This window comes from Azolla caroliniana, unplaced genomic scaffold (genome assembly GCF_043228905.1).
Source record: "Azolla caroliniana isolate FFs.n. ecotype wild unplaced genomic scaffold, voAzoCaro1.0.p SCAF_1, whole genome shotgun sequence".
Taxonomy (NCBI): domain Eukaryota; kingdom Viridiplantae; phylum Streptophyta; class Polypodiopsida; order Salviniales; family Salviniaceae; genus Azolla; species Azolla caroliniana.
In genome coordinates this window covers 12,728,394-12,750,554 of record NW_028230436.1, presented here as the reverse complement: position 1 = coordinate 12,750,554, position 22,161 = coordinate 12,728,394, and the positions used below count along the sequence as shown (strand labels likewise).

Genomic DNA, 22,161 nt, shown 5'->3' with positions numbered 1-22,161 from the left:
AGCATGTTTTAAGTTTTATGTTTCAAGTATGTTATAAGTTTATATATGTTTTAAGTTTTATGTTTTAAGATGATTATTTGTTGTAAAGTCTAAGTTTTAAGTATGGTGAAGTTCGTCGATTTTGGAATTTTTAACGTTGGATTCTGTGACTGTTTGATATATTATTGTAAGTTTTGAAGACTTATTTGAAGATTTTGGTGGAAATAATACATTTGGTTGGGCGACCTGCAACGGTCGGAGTTGGGCAACCAAATGTAGTTGGGCGACCGACGACTCAGAGTTGGCGGACCTCTGACAAGGTTGGGCGACCTCTGACAAAATAAAAATTTGCGCGTTCTTTCTTATCCTAATCGAACGGTGCAGATCGCACGCGCCATGCTTCGAGCGACTTGCACTTGTCTATGGCCGCAATTCCCTCGCCAACGACTATTTATGATTTGGTGTATAATAGACACAACGAGCTACATATGTATGTACATACGTATGTTGTACATGGTGAATGATGTATGTAGTATTGGATTGCGAGTGAATGAAATGGGACAGATGATGATGCGGTGATGAGCTTGTTAAACCTTGAGAGCTTAGTGAGTTGGAATTCTCTGATCTCTGTGGCTGCTAAACAGGGCCGAGACGATGAAGCCTTGCGATGGTTCGTACGGATGCGCTGCCACTCCATATGTCCCAATGCACTCACCTTCCTTTGCATTCTCAAGTCCTGTGGCAGCAGAGTGGCCATTGACAAGGGCAAAGAAATCCATGCGCAAATTCTCAGCGGTGGCTTCTTGGAGAGCAATCTTCTTCTTGGAACTGCTTTGCTTCATATGTACCTGAAATGCGGCCTGCTTTCAGAAGCGCTGCATGTGCATGACAAACTCTGTGTTCGAGATGTCATCTCTTGGTCTGCATTGATTTCAGGGCATGTCCAAGAGTGTCAATGTCATGAGGCTCTAGACTATTTTGGAAGGATGCAGGCTGAGGGTCTCTCTCCAAACGCAATCACCTTTACTTGTACCTTAAAAGCATGTGGCATCAAAGGTGCTATGGAGAAAGGCAAACAAATTCATAGTGTGATTGTTGGTGATGGCATGCTGAAACACGATCATCTGCTTGGTACTGCATTGGTAGATATGTATGTCAAGTGCAGTGTGGTTGTGAATGCACACAGAGTGCATGATCAACTTTATGCTCGAGATACAGTCTCATGGTCTGCATTGATCGTGGGGTATGTACAGCATGGGCAAGGTTGTACAGCTCTAGAATGTTTCTGGCAGATGCTAACCGAGAACCTCTTTCCAGATGCGGTCATATTTGTTTGTATCTTAAAGGCCTGTGGAAGCATAGCAGCTGTGAAGTGGGGCAAACACATTCATGTTGCAATTCTCAGTCAGCATTTGGACAAAGATACTACGGTTCGCATCGCGTTACAGGATATGTATTCTGAATGTGGTCGGCACATGCACGCACAACAATTACATGAAGAACTTGGTGTTCGAGATGTGGCTTCTTGTAATGCACGAATCGCAGGGTATGTCCAGCAAGGGAGAGGTCATGAAGCCTTGAACCTTTTTGAGTGCATGCAAAGTGATGGCCTCTCTCCGAATACAGTCACATTCATTTGCATCTTGAAAGCTTGTAGCATCGCGGGAGCTATAGAAAAGGGTCAAGAAATCCATAACAAGATAGTTAACTCGGGTATTTTAAGGGAAGATGTTGTGCTTGGCACTGCTTTAGTGGATATGTATGCCAAGTTCGGTCTCCTTACAAAAGCAGAACAAATACATGATAATCTTTATGCTCATGATGTGATTTCTTGGTCTGCACTAATTTCTGGATATGTGCAACATGGAGAAGGTTCTGCAGCACTAAACTGTTTTGAACAGATGAAAAGCGAGGGCTTTGCTCCCGATGCAATCACCTTCATTTCTGTCTTGAAGGCCTGTGGTATGACAGGAGCTATTAACAAAGCCAAACAGATTCATAATGAAATTGTCGGGAGAGGATTTCTAGGTAAGCACACCATGCTAGGCACTGCAGTGGTAAATATGTATGCTAAATGTGGTGATTTTAATAAAGCATGGGAAGTCCATGAGGATTTTGGCATCCAAAATGTAGCCTCTTGGTCTGCTTTAATATCAGGATATCAGCAACATGGACAAGCTGATCTAGCCTTGACCTGTTTTGAACAAATGCAAGACGAGGGGCTCTCTCCTGATGCAATCACCTTCATTTGTGCCTTGAAAGCTTGTAGCATCACAGGAGCTATTGATAAAGGAAAAGAAATTCATGATGAGCTTGTTAGTAGGAAACTACTGAAGAACGATATTGTGCTAGTCACATCATTAGTAAGTATGTATGCTAAATGTGGTGAGCTTGCAAAAGCACAGCAAGTGCATAATGAATTTGGTGTGCGAAATATTGTCTCTTGGAATGCATTGATTGTAGGGTATGCCAACCAGGGTCAAGGTCTCCAGGCATTGAATTGCCTTGAATTGATGCAAAGTGAGGGGCTGTGTCCAAATGCAACCACATACATTTGCATTTTGAAGGCCTATTGCATTAATGGAGATATCAAAGAGGAAAAGCATATTCATGATATAAGTTTTGGTAGAGGCTTGTTGGAGACGGATATTTTGCTCCAGACTATGTTGGTCGATATGTATGCCAAAAGGGGCCTTCTTGCAAAAGCACAAGAAATGCATGACAAACTTGACATTCAAGACATAATTTCATGGTCTACACTGATTGCAGGGTATGTACAAGATTGTCAATGTCATGAAGCACTGAAGTGTTTTGAGCAAATGCAAGGTGATATACTCTCTCCAGATGCGGTCATCTTCAGTTCTATCTTGAAGGCCTGTGGAAGCATTGGTGCAATTGAAAAGGGCAAACAAATTCACAAGGAGATCGTAATCCGTGGCCTGCTGGATAATAATGTAGTGCTTGGGACTGCGTTGGTTGATATGTATGGAAAATGTGGTTTGCTTTCAAAAGCACATCAATTATTTGAAGAGCTTCGTCAACGTAATGTAGTCTCTTGGTCTGCATTAATTGGAAATTATGCACAACAGAGACAAGGTCATGAAGCATTGTGTTGTTTTGAGCAAATGCAACGTGAGGGCCTATGTCCAGATAGGGTTACCTTCCTATGTGTTCTGAATGCTTGTAACCAATCACTGCTATTAGATGAAATTCAAATGTGTTTTGGCCATATAATCAGAAACTGCAGTATTAAACTATACATAGAGACCTTTATTTACATGGTGATTTGTTTTGGATGTGCAGGACATTTTGCTATGCCAATGTCTGTGATCAAGACACTACCTTCTCATGATTTTAGTGCAGTTTGGCCCACACTGTTAGGTGCTTGTAAAAAATGGGGGAATATGAAGGTTGGGAAATGGGCCTTTGATCAGGTGGTACAACTAGATGATAGTTGTGCAACTGCTGGTAATAATTATGTAGCCAAAGCACAATGTGGATAATGTTGAAGACACAGAAGATGAAATTTCTATATTGGAAGCCAGAAAGTTGATTTAGGAACTCTTCTGCCTTCTCACCACAGATTTGTACTGGGTACCTCACTCGAAAATTCCAACATAAGGAGTTCCTTGTAAGTGTATATAGCAAGCAAAACTAAAAAGGAATTCAGATCCCTCCATATTTGATGGTTATCCTTTTTCGGTTCTTCATACATATACTGAGTGAGAAATATGTGATCTGGATCACTCAAAATTTTAAATGCTTTATAATCCTTAATTGCCAATTTGGAAATTGAATTTGTTGGCCCTTTATCCCACCATCCATCCCTCCTCTGCCCCTAGTGATATGAGTAAATGCTTTCATCAAACATTATTTTTGTATTGATGCCTGTACTGCTTAAGAAGAAACATCCATGTTTGAAACACGAAACATGAATGTGGAAATACTACTTATGGTGTGCATCACAATGTCCTTGGCAGGTGGGGTTCTCTCTTTTATATTTTTTGGGTGAAATGGTCATGTTTCCTCTCTTCCCCTCTCTAGGATCAATTCGTATCAAGGAGTTGTTTCACTTAATCCTCTCGTCCCCTCTCTGATACAACACCTAGACATCACACCTCTACCTTGTGATGCTCCTTGAACGCGAGGATGAGTCCCATCCAAACTGAGCCCATCATGAGTGTATGACTAAGTGATCAAGGTCAAGAGAATGCAAGAAACACATTGCTTAAGCATTGTGCACATGTAACAAACCTGCAAAAAACTAAAGCAAGTAACATTCTCTCGTCTAGCTTGTAATATGACATCCATAAATTATATGTGGGGAATAGATCGCAAACAAAAATAACTAACCGATGGTCGGCTCTTGTTCAGATTGGCTATGGTTGAATCGACTATGCACACAACACTTAACTTATAAAATCAGAATAGATCATAGACACACAAGAATACGACACAGACAATATATCACCAAAAGATATCTTTCTATTAAACCCCTATATACAATTCACATGCCCCCTTTATATAGGAAAGACATGGAGAAGTTACAATGCCAATCGGCATAGCGTTTCCAATCTTACAATTGCAATATCATATGACATATCGTTAACGATCTACTATTTACAATTTTCTAATTAATACATAATTCGGCAATATTATTTTTGACGATATCTAATTAGGAAATATACATTATTATCCAGACTTCGGCCTTTTCATACTACTTTCAGCTTTCGGCTATTTGGCCCTTTCACACTTCATCTGGCCTTTCGACCTTTTTGGCAATAAACCCCTATGGGTAACATATATGCATGTGCATGTATAATTCTCCTTGGCTAGGCATAATTAAATTCCACTCCAGTTAGGTCATGATCATGTATTTTGTAGAAGGTGATAGCTCATCTAGCCTACGAAAGGATAAGTATAAATGTGTGCGCAAATGTCTCCCAATACAGAAGTCTTAAGAGGGTTTGGTAGTGGTAGTTACACTTTACCTTTGGTGCCCATATAGTATTAGATTGTTAGCAATATGGAACTGAATATCTAGTATAAACATAAACATTTACTGAATATGGAACTGATTTATTATCCATGAACTCATAGAGTGATCGAGATGCCTCGAAAGCTTGCTGAGATAACCGATCTTGTCAATGACCATGTATCTTATTAATAAAAACTATTAGTTGAGTGCTTATAATAGCATAGGGGGTAAACTAAACTCTTCTCTAATGATTTCATGTAGCATTGTTGTTTTCTTCTGATTTGTCTAGATAACATCATTAACTATGACCACATGAAAGGTGGTAGCCCCGACCAAACCATTGTTGCATACATGAGGGAAGGGGTCATTAAGGAGTCGAAGAGCCAACCTTTGTTCTTGGCTCTTGGAAGTATGCCTAGTGGGATTGTCTCTTTTAGAGTGAGCGGGACACATATCCTCTTATTAATCTATCTTTTGTTGCATGTGTCATAAAACATTTACTTGAGCAAGCACTAAAAGTGACTCCAAGATATACATAAGATTTGACCACCTCAACTTGTCTATTAGAGAGCATTAGGCTACATTTAGTCTTAACCGGAGCAGAGGTATGGAAGATAAGGACTTTAGTTTTCCCTAGATTCACTATCATTCCTCCTTGTGTGCAAAAGTCATCTAAGGCATTAAGATGCCTATGTAGGTCGTTTTCAAACTTAGAGAGTAGAACTACATTGTTTGCATAAAGCAATATATTGACGTTGTACCCCCTAGGTCTACTCTGGTGCCTCGTTTATGTGCAATAAAATCAGTAATCTCATCCATGTGGATTCCAAAAATAGTCACTGATAGGGGTCCAGCTTATTTTACACCAATGGTGCTAGTGAAGAAATTAGATAAATTACTTGGACACCATATGCACCTGGAGACTTACTCGTATAAGGCATCAATGACTAAATCATGTCATTCAGTACTTCCAAGCTTTTAAGTCTATCAAACAACTACTCTTTAAGGACTGTGCCTAAGGCTTTGTGAAAGTCCACAAAACAACAATATAAATTCCATTTGTGAGCCTTGACCTGGTCAATTAAGCAAAAACACATTTTGAGGCCTCAAATGATAACACGATAAAACTTGTCATAGTCCCAACTAATATGAGCTATAGGATATTTAATTAACCTTGTGTATTGTCCTCGAATGGAATGGTGCAAAAGAAGCATGTACTTGATCCTAGTCCTCATTTCCTTAAGGTTAAACTTAATGGGAGCCCATCAATTATGACTCTCCATATGAATACCTTTGCACGAAATAGAAAACAAAGATGCCAAACAACACATTGTGATATTTGCCCCCACCTTGCAATTGACTTACATACATTCCACACCTTTTCTTCTTTAGGTAATTGCCACAAAATGATAATACAATATATTTATAGTCACCTATAATGGCCATCAATCCATCCAATGAGCACCATTTGCTTTCATTGGCAGAGATCATTGCAACAATAGTATATCTCGTAATTTCTTCCGAATAAATCCATAATTTGGGGGAATACATAACCATCGTTCATCATCTTCAAATTCCGACAACCTTTGAGATGCATTACCCACCACATCTCCCAACTCTACAACCCCCAATGAAAATAAACGATTGAGATGAGATCTCAGCTTCATGTTCCAATTTTTAGAATATGTGTAAGGCTTTCATGTTCGACGGTAGACATGGGGGGGTGAAAGGCTATGGAATTATTTTATGGACGTTTGGAGCATGAGGGGATCATTTCGGCAAATGCAGAATATTCAGGTTTTCTAATCACTTTATGGGAAGTTGCCTTCACCTACATTAGGTATAGGTAGAGATTGCACTAAAGTCTAAGAGTAAGAAAATTGTATTAGGAGTGGTTTTAAGGTGAAAATAACAATCGGCAACGGTTCGGTTTGAACCGAACCGAACTACGAAATTGCGGCTTAACAGTTTAAACGGTTCTGTTCGGTTTCAATAGTTAGAAACCACGGTTTAAACAGTTTAACGGTTTTTTATTTTTTACAATTTTTTAAAAAAATTGTTTTTAAACAATCTTTTCATTTTCATGCCTTACTCTCAAATTTTAGGAAAATCTTTAAAATTTAAATAATGATTTTTTTAAAATTTTAAAATTTTAAAATTTAAAATTTGACCCAAACTGAAAACTGAAACTGAACCACGAAACCACGGTTTTACCGGTTTAATGGCTTAACAGTTAGAAATATTTTTTTAATGGTTCGGTTTAACAGTTTCGTGGTTCGGTTCAGTTCGGTTCAAGTTTCAAACTTTTTTAATGGTTCGGTTTGGACCCTCTCGAACCAAACCGTTGCCGATTGTTAGGTGAAAGTAATATAAGTTGAGATAAAAATGGAGAGAGAGAGAGAGAGAGAGAGTCTGTCTCCCTCTCGCTGCTAGTAAGAAGAGGCATATGTATGTATGTATGTATTGTAATTTGTATACATACATACATATGTGGCTGTGGCACCCACTGAATTGTGGTAGCATAGACTAGGATGTAATGTTAGCTGTTGCGAGGGTCGAAGAAGAGAGGTTATGGAAAGGAGATTAGCTATGGATGGCACCCTTTGCAAATGCACAGAGACAGAGGCTAGGAAGTAACGTTAGCTCTTGGAACACGGCAATATGGGGATATATGAAGCAGGGGCAATCTCTTCAAGCACTGGCTTGCTTTGAGCAGATGCAAAATGAGAACATCTCCCCCAATGCCTTCACTTTCACTTACCTCCTGAAGGCCTGTGTCAGGATACGATCTATCGACATGGCGGTGAAAGTTCACGATGACATTGTCTGCAGTGGCTTGCTGCAGAAGAATGTTGTGCTCGGAAATGCTTTGGTAGACATGTATGTTAAATGTGGAATGATTGCAAAAGCACACCAAGTGCATGATGAGCTTTGCATCCGGGATGTGGTCTCTTGGTCTGCACTCATTGCAGGGTATGCCAAGTCTGGGCAAGGACGCAAAGCACTGGATTGTTTTGAACAAATGCGAAGCGAGGGCATAGCTGCAAATGCCATCACCTTCACTTGCCTCTTAAAGGCTTGCGGAAACCTAGGTGCTATTAGTAAGGGAAAAGAAATCCATAATGAAATAGTCAAGAGGAGTTTGCTGGAGAAGGATACTGTTCTTGCTACTTCTTTGGTAGATATGTATGTCAAATGTGGTGTTCTTGCAAAAGCACAACAAGTGCATGACGAGCTATGTGTCCGGGATGTGATCTCTTGGAATGCGCTCATTGGCGGGTATGTGCAGCATTGTCAAGGTCATCAAGCACTGAACTGTTTTGAAATAATGCAATGGGAGGGTATCTGTCCAAATGAAGTTACATTCCTTCATATCATTAAGGCATGTGCAAGCATTGGAGCTATAGACAAGGGTGAGAAGATCAATGATCAAATTATCAGCAGGGGCTTGCTGGAGAAAGGTGTTCTTGCCAGTGCGTTGGTTGATATGTATGCTAAATGTGGCATGCTTATAAAAGCACAACATCTCCATGAAAATCTTCATATTCAAAGTGTTGACTCATGGAATGCACTGATTGCAGGATATATGGAGGAAGGGCAAGGCTATGAAGCACTGAATTGTTTTGCACAGATGCAAAGCAAAGGACTCTCTCCAAATGCAGTCACTTATGTTGAAATCTTGAAGGCCTGTGGGAGCACAGGAACTGTTGATAAGGGCAAACAAATTCATGAGGAGATTGTGGATAAGGCTTTACTGGAGAAAGATATCGTGCTTGGTACTGCATTGGTGGATATGTATGCCAAATGTGGAAAGCTTGCAAAAGCACAACAAGTACACGATGAGCTTCTTGTTCGAGATGTTGTCTCTTGGAACACTTTAATTACAGGGTATGTCCAACATAAGCAAGATCATGAAGCATTGAGCTGTTTTGAACAAATGCGAAAGCAGGGCATTTATCCAAACATGGTAACGTTCACTTGCATCCTGAAGGCCTGTGGCAATGCAGGAGCTATTGATAAGGGCAAAGAAGTTCACAAAGAGATTGCGATCGTAGGTTTATTGGAGAAGAATATCATACTTGGCAATGCGTTGGTAGACATGTACGCTAAGTGTGGTTTGCTTGTGAAATCGCAAGAAGTGTTGGAAGAGCTTCCAGCTCGGAATGTAATCTCTTGGTCTGCACTGATTGCAGGGTATGCGCAACAGGGGAAAGGTTCTGATGCTCTACAGTGTTTCCAACAGATGCAAGGTGAGGGCCTTTCTCCAGACATGGTCACATTCACATGCATATTGAATGCCTGTGGTAATATACATGCTATTGACAAGGGCAAGCAGATCCATGATCAAATTGTCAGTAAGGCAATTTTGAAGGATAACATTGTGCTGGGCACAGCTCTGGTGGATATGTATGCAAAGTGCGGCATTCTTACTAAAGCACAAGAAGTTCTCGAGGAGCTTCCCATTCGAAATGTAATCTCTTGGTCTGCAATGATTTCAGGGTTCGCCCAGCAGGAGAAAGCACAAGAAGCACTGTACTGTTTTGAACAAATGCAAAATGAGGGCCTCACCCCAGACCTGTTCACGTTAACATCCATCTTGAAAGTTTGTGGGTTGATAGGGGCCATTAACAAGGGCGAAAAAATTCACAACGAGATTCTAAGCAGGAAGTTGTTGGTGAAGGATCTCATGCTTGGCACAGCTTTGGTGGACATGTACACCCGATGTGGAGTGCTTGCAAGAGCACAGCAAGTCCTTGAAGATCTTCCCACTCGAGACATTGTCACTTGGAATGTATTAATTGCAGGGTATGCCCAACAAGGGCAAGGCTGTAAAGCACTGAATTGCTTGGAACGAATACAAGGGGAGGGTCTCTCTCCAGATGCAGTCACATTTCTGTGTATTCTAAATGCATGTAGCCATTCCGGCCTCTTGGATATAGCCCAAACTTATTTTACAAACATGAGCAGGAAGTATCGCATCGCGCTAGAGGTGGAGCACCATATGTGCATGGTGGTTATCTATGGATGTGCTGGGCACTTTGACAAGGCTCTGTCAGTGATTAAGACAATGCCACCGTCAAATGATCCTTCAGTTTGGGTAGCCTTGTTAGGTGCTTGTAAGAAGTGGGGAAATGTGATGGTTGGGAAACGGGCTTTTGATATGGCAGTACAATTACAAGCTGGTTCTGCTGCAGCATATGTGCTTATGGCTAGCATTTATGCAGCCTCTGGAATGCAAGAGGACGCAGAGAGGCTTCTTTCTTCGGAAGTATGCTCAGTGCTAGAACCATGTCCCAGTACATTTTAATGGGCATATTTCGAGCACCTACTAAAACTCTAAATGCCCTGCAAGGTTGGTAATGCTAATTATTCCATGTTTTTAGTATTGGACCTGTATATTTCAAATACCTATAACTGAAATCCTCATTAGTTTTTGTGGAGGTCGTCCCAGTGTGCTGACTTTTAGCTCTGCTTCCTTAGAGGAGGCAGTTGTACAGATGTAAATTCCACCAGTGAAGACTAAATGTTAGCATAATCAAGTGCGCACACATGTACAGTGGCCTGCCTGGTCCTAGTTATCACCTTTCCAGCCTCGATTTTAGTCATTCTCAGCCTTGTCATTTACTATGAAATGTTTGCTGCTGCATCGACTCTTTACCTCACATGCCATCTTTTGATCTGCTCTACAATGTGGCAGATCTATGAAGATTCTCCCACAAGTGAGTCATTGAAAGGTGCTGGTTCATGCTAATCATCCTCAGTTGAGTAGTATCTATCCCTAATCATATTAATTTTCTCATTGTTCTGTTCTAACGTAATAATGTATGCAACAGCTTCACCAAGTGGAAACAAAAGTTAATCTCGGCAAATTTCAGCAAGAATATTGATTTCATGAAGTGAATTGGCTTTACCAACAACTTCATTCCTCCCCTTAACAAGTTCATCGATTATACAAACAAACATGTACAGATGGATGGTTTGATATATCAAGAATCTCAATGGTCATTCAATGCATTGATATATTTTTAATGTGGGTCAATATCTTGACTGCGCATATAACATGGCATTACAGTAGTCCTCAAAGAATGTCCATGGATGAGGCTTGTAGTAGGGTTTAGGGCTTAGGGTTTCGGGATGAGGCTTGTAGTAGGGTTTAGGGTTTAGTGTTTCGGGATGTATTATTTTCTTAGCTCCTAAAAGCATCTTAGATTATTGCATTGGGCATCTTTTATGGGACCTGGACACTTCATGGAGTAGTACTTGGGTACTTTTTTCTTATCAAGGCTCGTATTAGATTCTAATACTATTTGACACATGCCCTCAAAAATGATAGTTTTGGTTCAAATATAAAACTTTGTGGCAGTTATCTAGTCCAATGGTGACAATGGCTCAATGATCTGACAACAAACAATATATTTGCTAAGAATACTACACCTTGTCCAAACAAACAAGTCTCTACAAAATCAACTTTTCTGTAAAATGGTTTATAAAACTAACCAACTTGTTTCATCGTGCTGATAGACCTAACAGATTTAGAATACAGTTCATTTAGCTCATAAATGATGGTAAAGATTTGGAAACAAGTGGGCCTTGTGTCACACAACATACAGCCATCCTTGTTTCTCACACAAAGTAGTAAGATGCCATGATCAACCGTTTTTCCTCACTCATACATCAATCACCCTTGGGAATATCCATCCTACATATGCAGTCTTAGATGACTGGCCTTCCCAATTGTGATATTTTATTGTGGGTTGGATTTAATGATATCCATCTTCAATTAAGTTTACATTGCTCTTCCATATAGTAGAATAACAAGATAAATGTACTTAACCTGGTCCAAACTGGTGATTGTGCATTGCCTCCAAGTAAAGATTTGGCTGCACTAATGTGCCCATGTTTTGCACTTACCTAACTCAATTCGTGTTGGGTATTTCTCAAAACACATGTAGTATCATGGAAAATGCATATTGAGCATATGTATACAATTTACAAATCCACCTTAAAGGTGTTGCTCTGAAAGTATGAACATGAATGTAGATGATGCCATTTTGGAAGAAGCCTTGAAAATCACAAGGATAATAAAGTCACCTAAAGGTGATCATATTATCTTTGTGTAGCCTCAATATTAATTCCACATTATGCTCATTTTGTATATCGAACTACATACAATGTTCTACAAAATTTGACTTACAATTCTTGAGACTACGCTATTTTGCATAGATGCGTTTTGTGTTAACCCATCTCAAATGTAACCTCCACAATCATAAAATCCATCAAAGTCTCTCCCTAAGCATGGGTTTAAAAGGCTCATCAGCTTTATTCAACAGTGTTTCATTATTCTTCAGTATACATAAGCAGGATTTTTGAAATATATGTGCAAGACATTGATGATTAAGAACAAACAATATACAATAACACTAAAATGTGATGATGAATTTAGATTACAAATCATGACAAAAACTCGACATTCCAATATATTTATTACAAACGTTTTCATATATATACTCTCATCTATGTTACCTTGAAATTGATCATATTCTGACTTGCTTTTTACACAAATTTCCACATCCATACTCATCTATGTTTGCAATGGCACCATCTACATTTCAAAATGGTGGGTGTTTTTATTGTGATGAACCATCACAGACAAGCGGAAACTTAATCATATTCCAATATGTTTGTCATACACATTTCCAGATCTCTACTCATCTAGCTTCGCTCCACCATTGGAAAACTCGAAGAGATATACCTAGCATTTTGAAATGTAGATGATGTTATCACAATGAATGTACTCCAACACCTTCCCCAAGTACTATACGATTTCAGTAAGACGTTTCTTAATTTTGTAAAGTACTAAGTTGCTAAATGTCTTTAAATGATGCATCACTTCACTTCACTCATACACCTACATGGAATTCATAAAAACCTCATTATATTAGAAGGAATGGAATATGATACATTGAATGCGCCACCTTGTAAACATCAATAGACAATTCAATCTATCAATATTCTTTTTCAGCTTGCAATAAATATGAAATTTGAGAAATAGGCCTGCCACCTGCACATATTTTTATGAATTTATAAATATAATTAATCTAGTCCATCCATTTAAAGAAATTTGAAGTAAAATTATACACCTTCACAAGAAATTCTGCACAAAACAAAAGGCATCAATTTTCTTGATAGTGTTGCACCACTATCAAGAAAAATAATGAACCAAGTAAAACATCAAAATGTTTTAACAGTGATCATTTAAGAATTCACCCATACATTCTAATGTACGTTTGTATGATTGAATATATGCTTGTATGTATGTACATATTACTATTAATGTACGATTGTATAAACATATGGCTGTATTAGAAGTACGATTGTATGAATGTAGGTATGTGTTGTAGTATTAGCCTATTATTTTTAATATTGTGCCTTCAATGCAACAAGTAAACAATAAACTGATCAATGTTAAACACATGTTTTCACAATGATAATTTATTATTTGTTTCAAGAAGCATTGATGGAGTTGAACTAGTAACTCTTCCCAAATGTTCTTCATTATGCCTGGATATCGTGCATGGAACTTCCCGTAGAAAGAAATGTTATACAATAACATGTCACCTAAATGTTTGTGGATTAGGATATCCCCAAATAACCTTCAATTTGACACAAACAAAAGGAAAATGAGAGTAAGAGCTACATGACAGACCCAATTAAGCAAAGAGGAATGAGATGTTGATGAGGACGGGGATGAGCTAGGGGTTAGCAATGGAGGTGGGGGTGAGGATGAGGATGCAGATGGACTAGGTACTACAACATTAGCTGGAAACTTGGCATTACAAGTGAATCCACATCCCTTGGGATCAACCACCTTAAATATCCCCATTTGGCTCAATGCATAAAGGTTGTTATCATTATCCTCCCCATACGAAAACAAATAGAGGAAATTGGGTTCAGAATTGTTTTCTGACTTGTTGCAAGGCATAGGAGAGCCCTTTGAGCAAGAGAAAGTCATCCTCTGTGTTGTGAAATTGCCACTTCCTGGAGGTGTCTCCCATCCTGCCCACATTGCTCCCCCATAAAGGTCCCCATAGACATATCTAATTGCAACCATTAGAATTTTGTCCATGTTAAAACTTCCCTTCATCATAAACATGTGCATTGCTTACCTGCCATACAAGTATTTACCTAATTTACCTGCAAGACATGCATGTAACTAACTTATATGCCAGTCAAGCATGTAACTAGCTAAACTGCCAAGCAGCATATAACTACCAATAAACTACCTGACACACATGCATGTGACTAGCTTACAGGCCACAAGCATGTATCTAACTTACAGGTAACACAAGCATGTAACTAGCTTACCTGCCAAAAGCATGTTAACTATAAGTAGCTTACCAGTCATTCAAGTATATAGTTTACTTATTTACCTGCCATACAAGCATGCATCTTGCGTTGACCTAGAGACATAACCTCCAGTGATGGAGGCACTATTTTGTGCTGCATTTATAGAGTCATGGGTATACTCCATTACAGGAAATATAGGGTTTATAGAACTGGCATTTGTGTTGCCTCCAGGAGATCTTGGGGGAATATAAAGTTCATTTCCCTCATACACTCTCCATCCATAATTACCCCCTTTTGTAATCAAGTTAACCTCCTCAAATGACTCCTGCACATATGCCAGAACAGAAATTATTTATGTTTTATAATGAAAGTAATAACATTATTACCTATAAAAATCAAGTAAACATATTTATTGCTTTAAAAAATCAAGTAAACATCTTTATTACTTTAAAAAAAATCATACAATGGCCCACATGGCTGTATTTGAAAATGCTTAGCAAAATGGGAAACTGAACAATTGAGAAAGAAACTAATAGACAAGAGCCAAAAAGAAAATATATACTGCACAAAGAAGTTTCATTATGCATCTATATGTAAGGATCTGAAAAAGTGGCAAGGTAAAATGGGGTTGCAGAAACTTTAGCAAGGTAAAATGGGGTTGCAGAAACTTTAGCAATCTAAAAGCTGTAAAAAACTGTGAAAAACAAGCTAAACAATTGCTCCACATAGAAGTTCGATTATGCATCATGAGAAAGGTTCTAAGGTGGCAACACCATCCCAGAAGATGAAATATTTAATAAAATTATTCATGCGCTCACTCAGTTAATGATTTATCTCCAGGTAATTTGAATCATTTTCTACCATTAACAATGAGCATTGAGAAATGCATATACCCAATATGATATCTGGTCGCTTCCAGACAAGGTGCAAAAAGATGAGATCGTGAAAGAAGTCTTCTCTGGGATGTCCGATCTGCATTAGTGGTGTCTTGAAGATAGCAGCCAAAAACGTTGTTACCAAGGTAACTAACAAACTGAATAGGAGGCTTGAAAGACTATAAATGGTGTAATCTATCTTTTTAATGCAACTCCCTAAATTTAGGCCCACCCAACAAAGAGCAGAAACTAGCAATAGGTGATAGGTTAAAGAGTCAACAGAACTGAAACTGTCTGAAACTGATACATTAAACTGTGCCAAAGCACAATGCGAGACCCATGTCGCAAGGAATTGCTGAATTGTGCATCGTACTTTTTACCTCATCTGATAAGAAGAATTATGACACATGTATCCTCATTGAAAAAAATCCCCAAAATACTAACCTGTCCAACATCAGCACAATAGAAGTAAGATGGATTGATTTTATCAAAGCTGCATCGCCAAGGATTTCTCAATCCATAAGCCCATATTTCAGGCTGTGATGAGTTGTCTTGTACAAATGGATTATCTGCAGGTATTGAATAGTTTCCCCACAATTGTTCACTGACACCTACAACAAAAAGATGTTTCATAAATATACTAATGTGTTTTGTTTTATACAAAACCTAGCGATCTTCACAAAACCAGTATGTGTACTGTATTGCTGTTTTTCTTTGGTGTGTGTATACTCTCACTCACTGCTTTATCTTTCTCTTCTACATCCTAACTAGGGTCCAATAGCTAGCAAGGTAGCAGCATTTAGAGTCTTATCAATCTCAAATATCGTTTGTGGAACTATTTCCTTAATTTTCTACAGTGTATTTCAATGTTCTCAATCTTATGTTTAACTCTTAACTGATTGGCCTTTAACATTCTATTGGAAGGAAATCCAGCAGACAATGTTTGTCTGCAAAAATCAATCTCAGCTAATGTTACTTGAGTTTTTTGGATTTCCACAAACGAAAAAAGTGTACTTTTTATAATATCTATCTGAGAGATGAATATAAAATGTAAAGAGAACCTGCATAAAATTAGAAATAAATCACGATTTTAGTAGAAGAGAACAAAACCAAAACATGCATATACATTATGGATAATATGAATGTATCATTTTGTCAGATTAAGGAAGAGTAGATTGTGCATATAAATGGATTTATAGACTCTAATGGATATTTATTTCCTATATTTGTATAGTGTATGTATGGTTACAATTGTAGTTGTTTGGATATACATCAATTAACCATACCAGAGGATTAAGAACTGATGTCACTGAAATTCTGATGAGTTGATATGCAAGTCTGCTAAGACGCTATGATGCAGAGAAATTTGGCAAGAGTGTTTCTCTGCATCAATACAATGTTGGAGAACTATCAACCAAGACACCAGAGTCTAAAATAAACATCAAATCACCCATGCACCAACCAGCTCATAGCAAGCCATGAAATTGCACACGAGATCTAACACAACTCAAAATTGAGTCAGAAGTTGACAGCATATGGAAGCAAATAGAGGCACAGTGTTGGAGAACTACCAACCAAAGAAGTCAGAGTCTAAAATACACAAAAAATCACCCATGCACCAACCAGTTCATAGCAAACCCTCATATTTGCAACATAAGATCTCACAAAAATCAAATTTGAGTTAGAAGTTGACATCATATAGAAGATAAAAAGAGGAAACACAATCAGTACAACTTGAACTAAGAGAAAATAATGGGGCATGTAAAATTGGAATGTCGAGATCATGAGAAATATCAGCTGATTTCCATAGGGGATACACTGCTTCAGAGGAATTGTCTGGAAACACCTACGGAACGCCTTCAGCACTAGGCATCTAGACTGTTTGCCTGTCCCAGAGTCAAATTCCAACTAATTTTATAGTCCAATTATCATATAGAAATGGGGTGAATGACTTGCACTCTCTTTAGGTCCCACAAGTCATTTTTGGTTCCCTGAAATGCTACGACATATTACATTAGCAGCAGCATATTGCACTGAATGGATGGCAAGCAATGATGGCCCTGATTTGATGATGATAAGGGATTGAATCTATGGTTAAGCTGAACATGCTCAACAAATGCGATGTATACATATCAACAAAAGTTATTTCTCTAGCAGTATACAATTATGCCAAAACAACTAGTAAATGATGTTATCATTTACTGATTGCTTTCTGTGGCTGCAGATTCATAAAATTAGCCAAAGAATCTAGCATTCATCATACATACATAGTATAGCCTACAAATACACAATATATGCTTACTTATTGTATCAATATCAAATCGCATAATCTTCCCAAGCAGTGACTTCTTGTTTTGTGCAAAGTTGAAAGGATCACCACTGCTTCCACCATCACCAATCATGAAATACAGAAAATTATCAGTGGGCCCAAACAAAATCTGTCCTCCATGATGAGCCTGATAAGGAAGTCCCATCGTGAAAATTCTCCTCACTTCATTCGGATTCGCGGTAACAGCCTGCAGAAACCAGCCAAAATTATATACAACTCTAGTTTTAGGAAGCTAGAGTAGAAAGATATTTTTCTGGTACTACTCGCATTGATGAGGTAGCATAATCAGTCATGATCTTTGTTAGGTCATAGGCCACTACGGCTGTTTAAAGATGTTCATCTATTTGCTTTCTTTCTACTTGCATTGATGAGTTAGCACCAAAAGTTGTGATCTTTGCTAGGTCTCATAGGCCGCTATGGCTGTTTAAAGATGTCCATATATTTGCTTTCTTTATCCCTTTTGTACAATAACAAATCAGCCAAAAAAGTTATGAAAATCAAGAAAACAAAATGTTGCATGCAGCATTGACCTCAAGGGGAGAAGATGTTGATGACGAATTAGTGGAGTATTCTGAAATTACACTTGAAACCTGGCATGGTACAGTTCCAGCATCTGACCCTAATGCTGACAGTGAGCATCCAGTCTCATTAGTGCATGCACATCGCCCACCACAATCGGCCCACATGCTCTTATCACAATTATATGAGACAAAGAAACGTCCATTCTCCTTGAAATTTGGATGGAAAGCAACACCTAGAAGGCCATACTCACTAGTGCTTATAACCCTAGTACTGATATCTAGAAATGGGGTTTCCATATTTACACTGATATTCCCTGAACCCTGTGTAGGGAGTGTTGCCAAGTAGATAACCCCCTCCTGGCTCGCCAAAAAAACACGGTTTGAACCATCAGGGTGTGGAATCATATTCAGATAGGCATTATCTGCTATTTTCTCGAAGCAAATGCCCTCAAGATTTGGTAATGATGTATTTGTGCTGTAAGGCACAAACTTTTCCCCACTATAACAAAACTCTCCTGGACCAGGTATACCACCAATAGAGGCGCAAAAGTCAGACTCTAACTGCCAAATATCTGTCAATATCGTTGTATTTTGAGTAGATTGTGAAGTCCCTGTAGCACCTTGCAATGAGGTTGAAAATGGAGAGTTCTTAATAGGAATGCTCTTGCATGCATCCCACACACTCTGACAATAATTTGTTGTTTGATTTGATGATTGTGACGTGTTAAATTCTGATGTAGAATTGCACAAGATTGGAGTGGATTGAACTTGTTGGAGCTGAATCTGAAAGAGTTCTCCAGCATATGGGTCACATTGCTGCAAGGAAAAATAACATTTCAGTGTATGATCATGTACTTATTGACAAGCAGTATAGTATGCCCACAACATTTTATAGTACAAAAAAATAAGAAATAGCAAGAACTTAGAAGAATAAATAAACTATGATTGTTGATGATACAGAAGATCATGCCATAAAATAGCGTAAGAAGAACAAATGAGACTAGGAAATGATGCACAATCAAGCCATAGACACACAAATTGGAGGCTTAGATAGAACTAGGATTGATGATGACACAAAAGATTGTCTGATAGAAATGCTGTTGGAAGCTTAACTAAAAATAGGATTGATAATGACACAAAAGATCAAAAAGTATCAAAAAAAAGATGAGGCGCCTGACTCTTACAGCACATAGTATTTGCTTCAAATAGGTAGCACACTCCGTGCTTGAGACATTGAAAGATTGGAACTTGATTTGTAGCTCCTCATCCATACTTGCATCACAGCAACTGAAATCATTTTGCTGAAATGAAGAGCAAAATGCCAGAGATTGCTTTAACGAGAGAGGAGCCTCTGCAAAGAAAACAACAAGAAAGGAACATTTACAAAACCACATCATGAGTAATAGGAACTAGAAAATTCAACTTAAATGAAGTCCTTATTTCCTATTTCCAGAGATTTTTTTATGTTTAGGAGAGTTCTAAACTCTAATGTAGACACAGAAACATGCGAGAGAAAAGAAACTTGAAGGAAGCTCTTGAGCAAGTCACCATCTATAATCAGAATCCCTGATCAGGAAAGCTAAAAATATGGTCGAGAGATTATAACATGAGAGATCTAAATTCTAATGTAGGCCCAGAAACGTTTGAAACAACACAATACTTTTCTTAATATAGATTTTTGCAGACATGACGGAAGCTGTACAGCAAGCAGGCACCATCTATAATCAAAGATCAATGATTGGAAAGAAAATAAAGGAGCAAACTTTATTACATCATAGGATATTCCAGTAATTGTTTAAAACTTAAGCGGCATTTACCAGAATACCCAGAAAATAGGGTTACAGAGTACAGTATAGGTGTGAAAAGCTCAAGGCGTGATACAATATTAATGCTGAGAATGCATAAAATTTAAATCTTCTCCAAATAACACATCGAACTATAAGAGAGCATATTAAGTCATGTTGACTCGAGAGTCCATATCAGATGTTGCTACACAAGGTTTAAATATTCCTATGCATCAATAAATTTATACCACTAGTATGGAGATTTACGTCTCTCTATCTACCTCAAATTGTTTCCAGCGAGTTTACTCGGTTGATTGATGATTGTCTTTGGACAATTTTCCATGTGTGAAAAGCATCTTATGAAGGAGCTCGATAATACATTGATTTTGTTAACATTTCCTTAAGAAAACGTTGATTTTGTTCAAATTTCTCTTAGATTGACACTACATTCAAAGACATGGAATATTTGCATATCAGGTGAGCACATTAGCTACATCTTTCTCTCTCCTTCAAAGGAAACAGTTGAACTAGAAACTACTCTATAAGACATAAAAGAAGTCGTGACACGGAAAGAATCTTCAGGCTTTCATATTTGCCATTAGTTCAGTCTACTCGCATCAGAAAGAACACCAACACTCAAACAAACAAAAATGGTACGAAAGCAGCAAAATGACCTTCATTGATACAGATTTGTAAAGCTTGAAGATGAGCAGAGAGCAAGAAGATCGCGAGCAGTAGAAGGAGAGCGAGGATGAAGAAGTCCATTGAAAGGCGGGACAGGGTCGAAGCCTGTGATCAAATCCTGCAGGAAATCTTTGATTCTCATAGCACGGAGGATGCATAAGATGATGATGGACCCCACCCCATTGTTTTTCCACATACATACATACATACATACATACATACATACATGTATGCATGCATGCATACTTGGACCGGGCCAAAGTGCCGGTCGGTAACCATGGCCAAAAAACTTGTAAAAAAGCGAAGGGCCAGCCCATAACTAACATGTCCAAAAAGCTTTTGGAGGCGGAGGCCAACCTACTGTTGTGCCACGATATTCTTCTTTTTCACACCTTTTCTTCTTCTTCTTCTTCTTCTTTGGCACCGAAGGATGGGGGGATGGGGTCTTTATTCATTGGCATACATTATTCAAGCGATTACGTGCATGGTGAGCCACAACAACTAAACCAGCGTTCTCATCGCTATGTTCCTAATGAGTTTGGGGCATTTTGAAGTTTTTCATTGTATAATATAGCTTAGAATATAAGTTGTCTCACTTCTTAGCATGAGTTAGGGGCATTTTGATGTTTTGCATTGTATATAACACAACTTAGAATATAAGTTGTCCCACTTATTTGCATTCTCTCTATCTCTCTCTCTCTCTCTCTCTCTCTCTCTCTCTCTCATCAATCAGAAAGTACATGAAGTCCTTATATCTACAATCATTATATAGGAACTTGCAATCTTTCTTTCCTCTTTTACTTTACACTAGAACTTCTGTGGAATCTTATCTCTAAGAAGACTATGCATGCTAAAGCAAAGAAATGAATTTGCCTTTACACATCGTCTATGAGAGAGACTTCAAACATCGTCCCCACAATTATTGCTTGAAGATTTCGAGGTCAGTTTATTCACATTCTCAAAATGGGAGTGTTGTGTGGTAGATAGTACGATAAATCTACAGTGCTACAACTTATGTTTTGCAATTTAAAGTTTCAACTCATGAGTTTGATAACGTGTTCAATGAAAAAACTCCTCAGTATTTTAGTTTGAGATCATCCTAAATTGAACATTGGCATTTGTAATATAGTCGCACAATTGTGAATGGCGAAAGTGTTGCGCTTTAAAGTAAAAGATGTGTTGACTCTAGCTTTTCATACCTTTGAGTAATTGCAGTTTGCCTAGATGTCGCGATATCTCATCAAAATATTCAAACACAACTCTTGACAAATTTGACATTTTCATAAGCTAACTTTTTGCCTTAAATTGCTTCTTAATGTGTACCTTTTTTTGTAACATAGAAAATGATACTCTCTAGAAAGAGATACTTAGCAAAATGTATAAAGGCAATGGTTTTACATATATCCTATAGCAACATTTTGTTATTCCTTGAAGCCTTGTTTAATATTCAAATGAAAATATGTGTATTGTAGATCGATATGTTCATTCACAAGGTATAATATTTCACACTAAATGATTATGATAATGCAAACATCACATCAACATGATTCATTGAAAATTCTTAGAAATAATTGTTACCTCTATGCCTTTTGGAAAGTTAGTGGCATAGGTTCCATTGTCGTGTTGTGGATAGGGAATGCCTATGTTTGCTTTTGTTTCAATT

The 22,161-nt window shown here is 38.1% G+C and overlaps 3 protein-coding genes across 4 annotated transcripts; 2 read left to right on the top strand and 1 right to left on the bottom strand.

Moving 5' to 3' along the window:
- Nucleotides 1-557: 557 nt before the first annotated feature.
- On the top strand, nucleotides 558-3,482 carry LOC147869029 (pentatricopeptide repeat-containing protein At2g39620-like). The gene has a single exon (XM_087336720.1). It carries the CDS (start codon nucleotides 558-560, stop codon nucleotides 3,480-3,482), a length of 2,925 nt encoding a protein of 974 aa, XP_087192846.1.
- A 3,981-nt stretch (nucleotides 3,483-7,463) lies between these two features.
- LOC147869028 (pentatricopeptide repeat-containing protein At3g09040, mitochondrial-like) lies at nucleotides 7,464-10,997 on the top strand. Of its 2 annotated transcripts, none has more exons than XM_087326003.1 (2): nucleotides 7,464-10,718; nucleotides 10,792-10,997. In XM_087326003.1, the coding sequence occupies exon 1, from the start codon at nucleotides 7,551-7,553 to the stop codon at nucleotides 10,263-10,265; it is 2,715 nt and encodes a 904-aa protein (XP_087182129.1). In that variant the 5' UTR covers nucleotides 7,464-7,550; the 3' UTR covers nucleotides 10,266-10,718; nucleotides 10,792-10,997. The 2 variants fall into 2 exon arrangements, with proteins under 2 accessions (XP_087182129.1, XP_087182120.1); XM_087325994.1 differs by having other exon boundaries at nucleotides 7,464-10,723.
- Nucleotides 10,998-13,434: 2,437 nt separating this feature from the next.
- On the bottom strand, nucleotides 13,435-20,626 carry LOC147869027 (HIPL1 protein). Its single transcript, XM_087325983.1, has 7 exons — nucleotides 20,489-20,626; nucleotides 19,215-19,381; nucleotides 18,040-18,846; nucleotides 17,483-17,696; nucleotides 15,625-15,791; nucleotides 14,389-14,630; nucleotides 13,435-14,055 (listed from the first exon to the last, which is right to left on the bottom strand). The coding sequence occupies exons 1-7, from the start codon at nucleotides 20,577-20,579 to the stop codon at nucleotides 13,614-13,616; spliced, it is 2,130 nt and encodes a 709-aa protein (XP_087182109.1). The 5' UTR covers nucleotides 20,580-20,626; the 3' UTR covers nucleotides 13,435-13,613.
- Nucleotides 20,627-22,161: the final 1,535 nt, after the last annotated feature.

Bases quoted from the DNA above. Each gene is read 5' to 3' on its own strand.
- LOC147869027 (XM_087325983.1), bottom strand. From the start codon at position 20,579: ATGGACTTCTTCATCCTCGCTCTCCTTCTACTGCTCGCGATCTTCTTG. The intron at 15,792-17,482 runs GTAAGCATATAT...TTTTTGTTGTAG, and splicing joins ATTTGATATTGATACAATAA to GTGTCAGTGAACAATTGTGG. The intron at 14,056-14,388 runs GTAAATAAGTAA...GGTTGCAATTAG, and splicing joins GATGCATGCTTGTATGGCAG to ATATGTCTATGGGGACCTTT.
- LOC147869028 (XM_087326003.1), top strand. From the start codon at position 7,551: ATGGCACCCTTTGCAAATGCACAGAGACAGAGGCTAGGAAGTAACGTT.
- LOC147869029 (XM_087336720.1), top strand. From the start codon at position 558: ATGAGCTTGTTAAACCTTGAGAGCTTAGTGAGTTGGAATTCTCTGATC.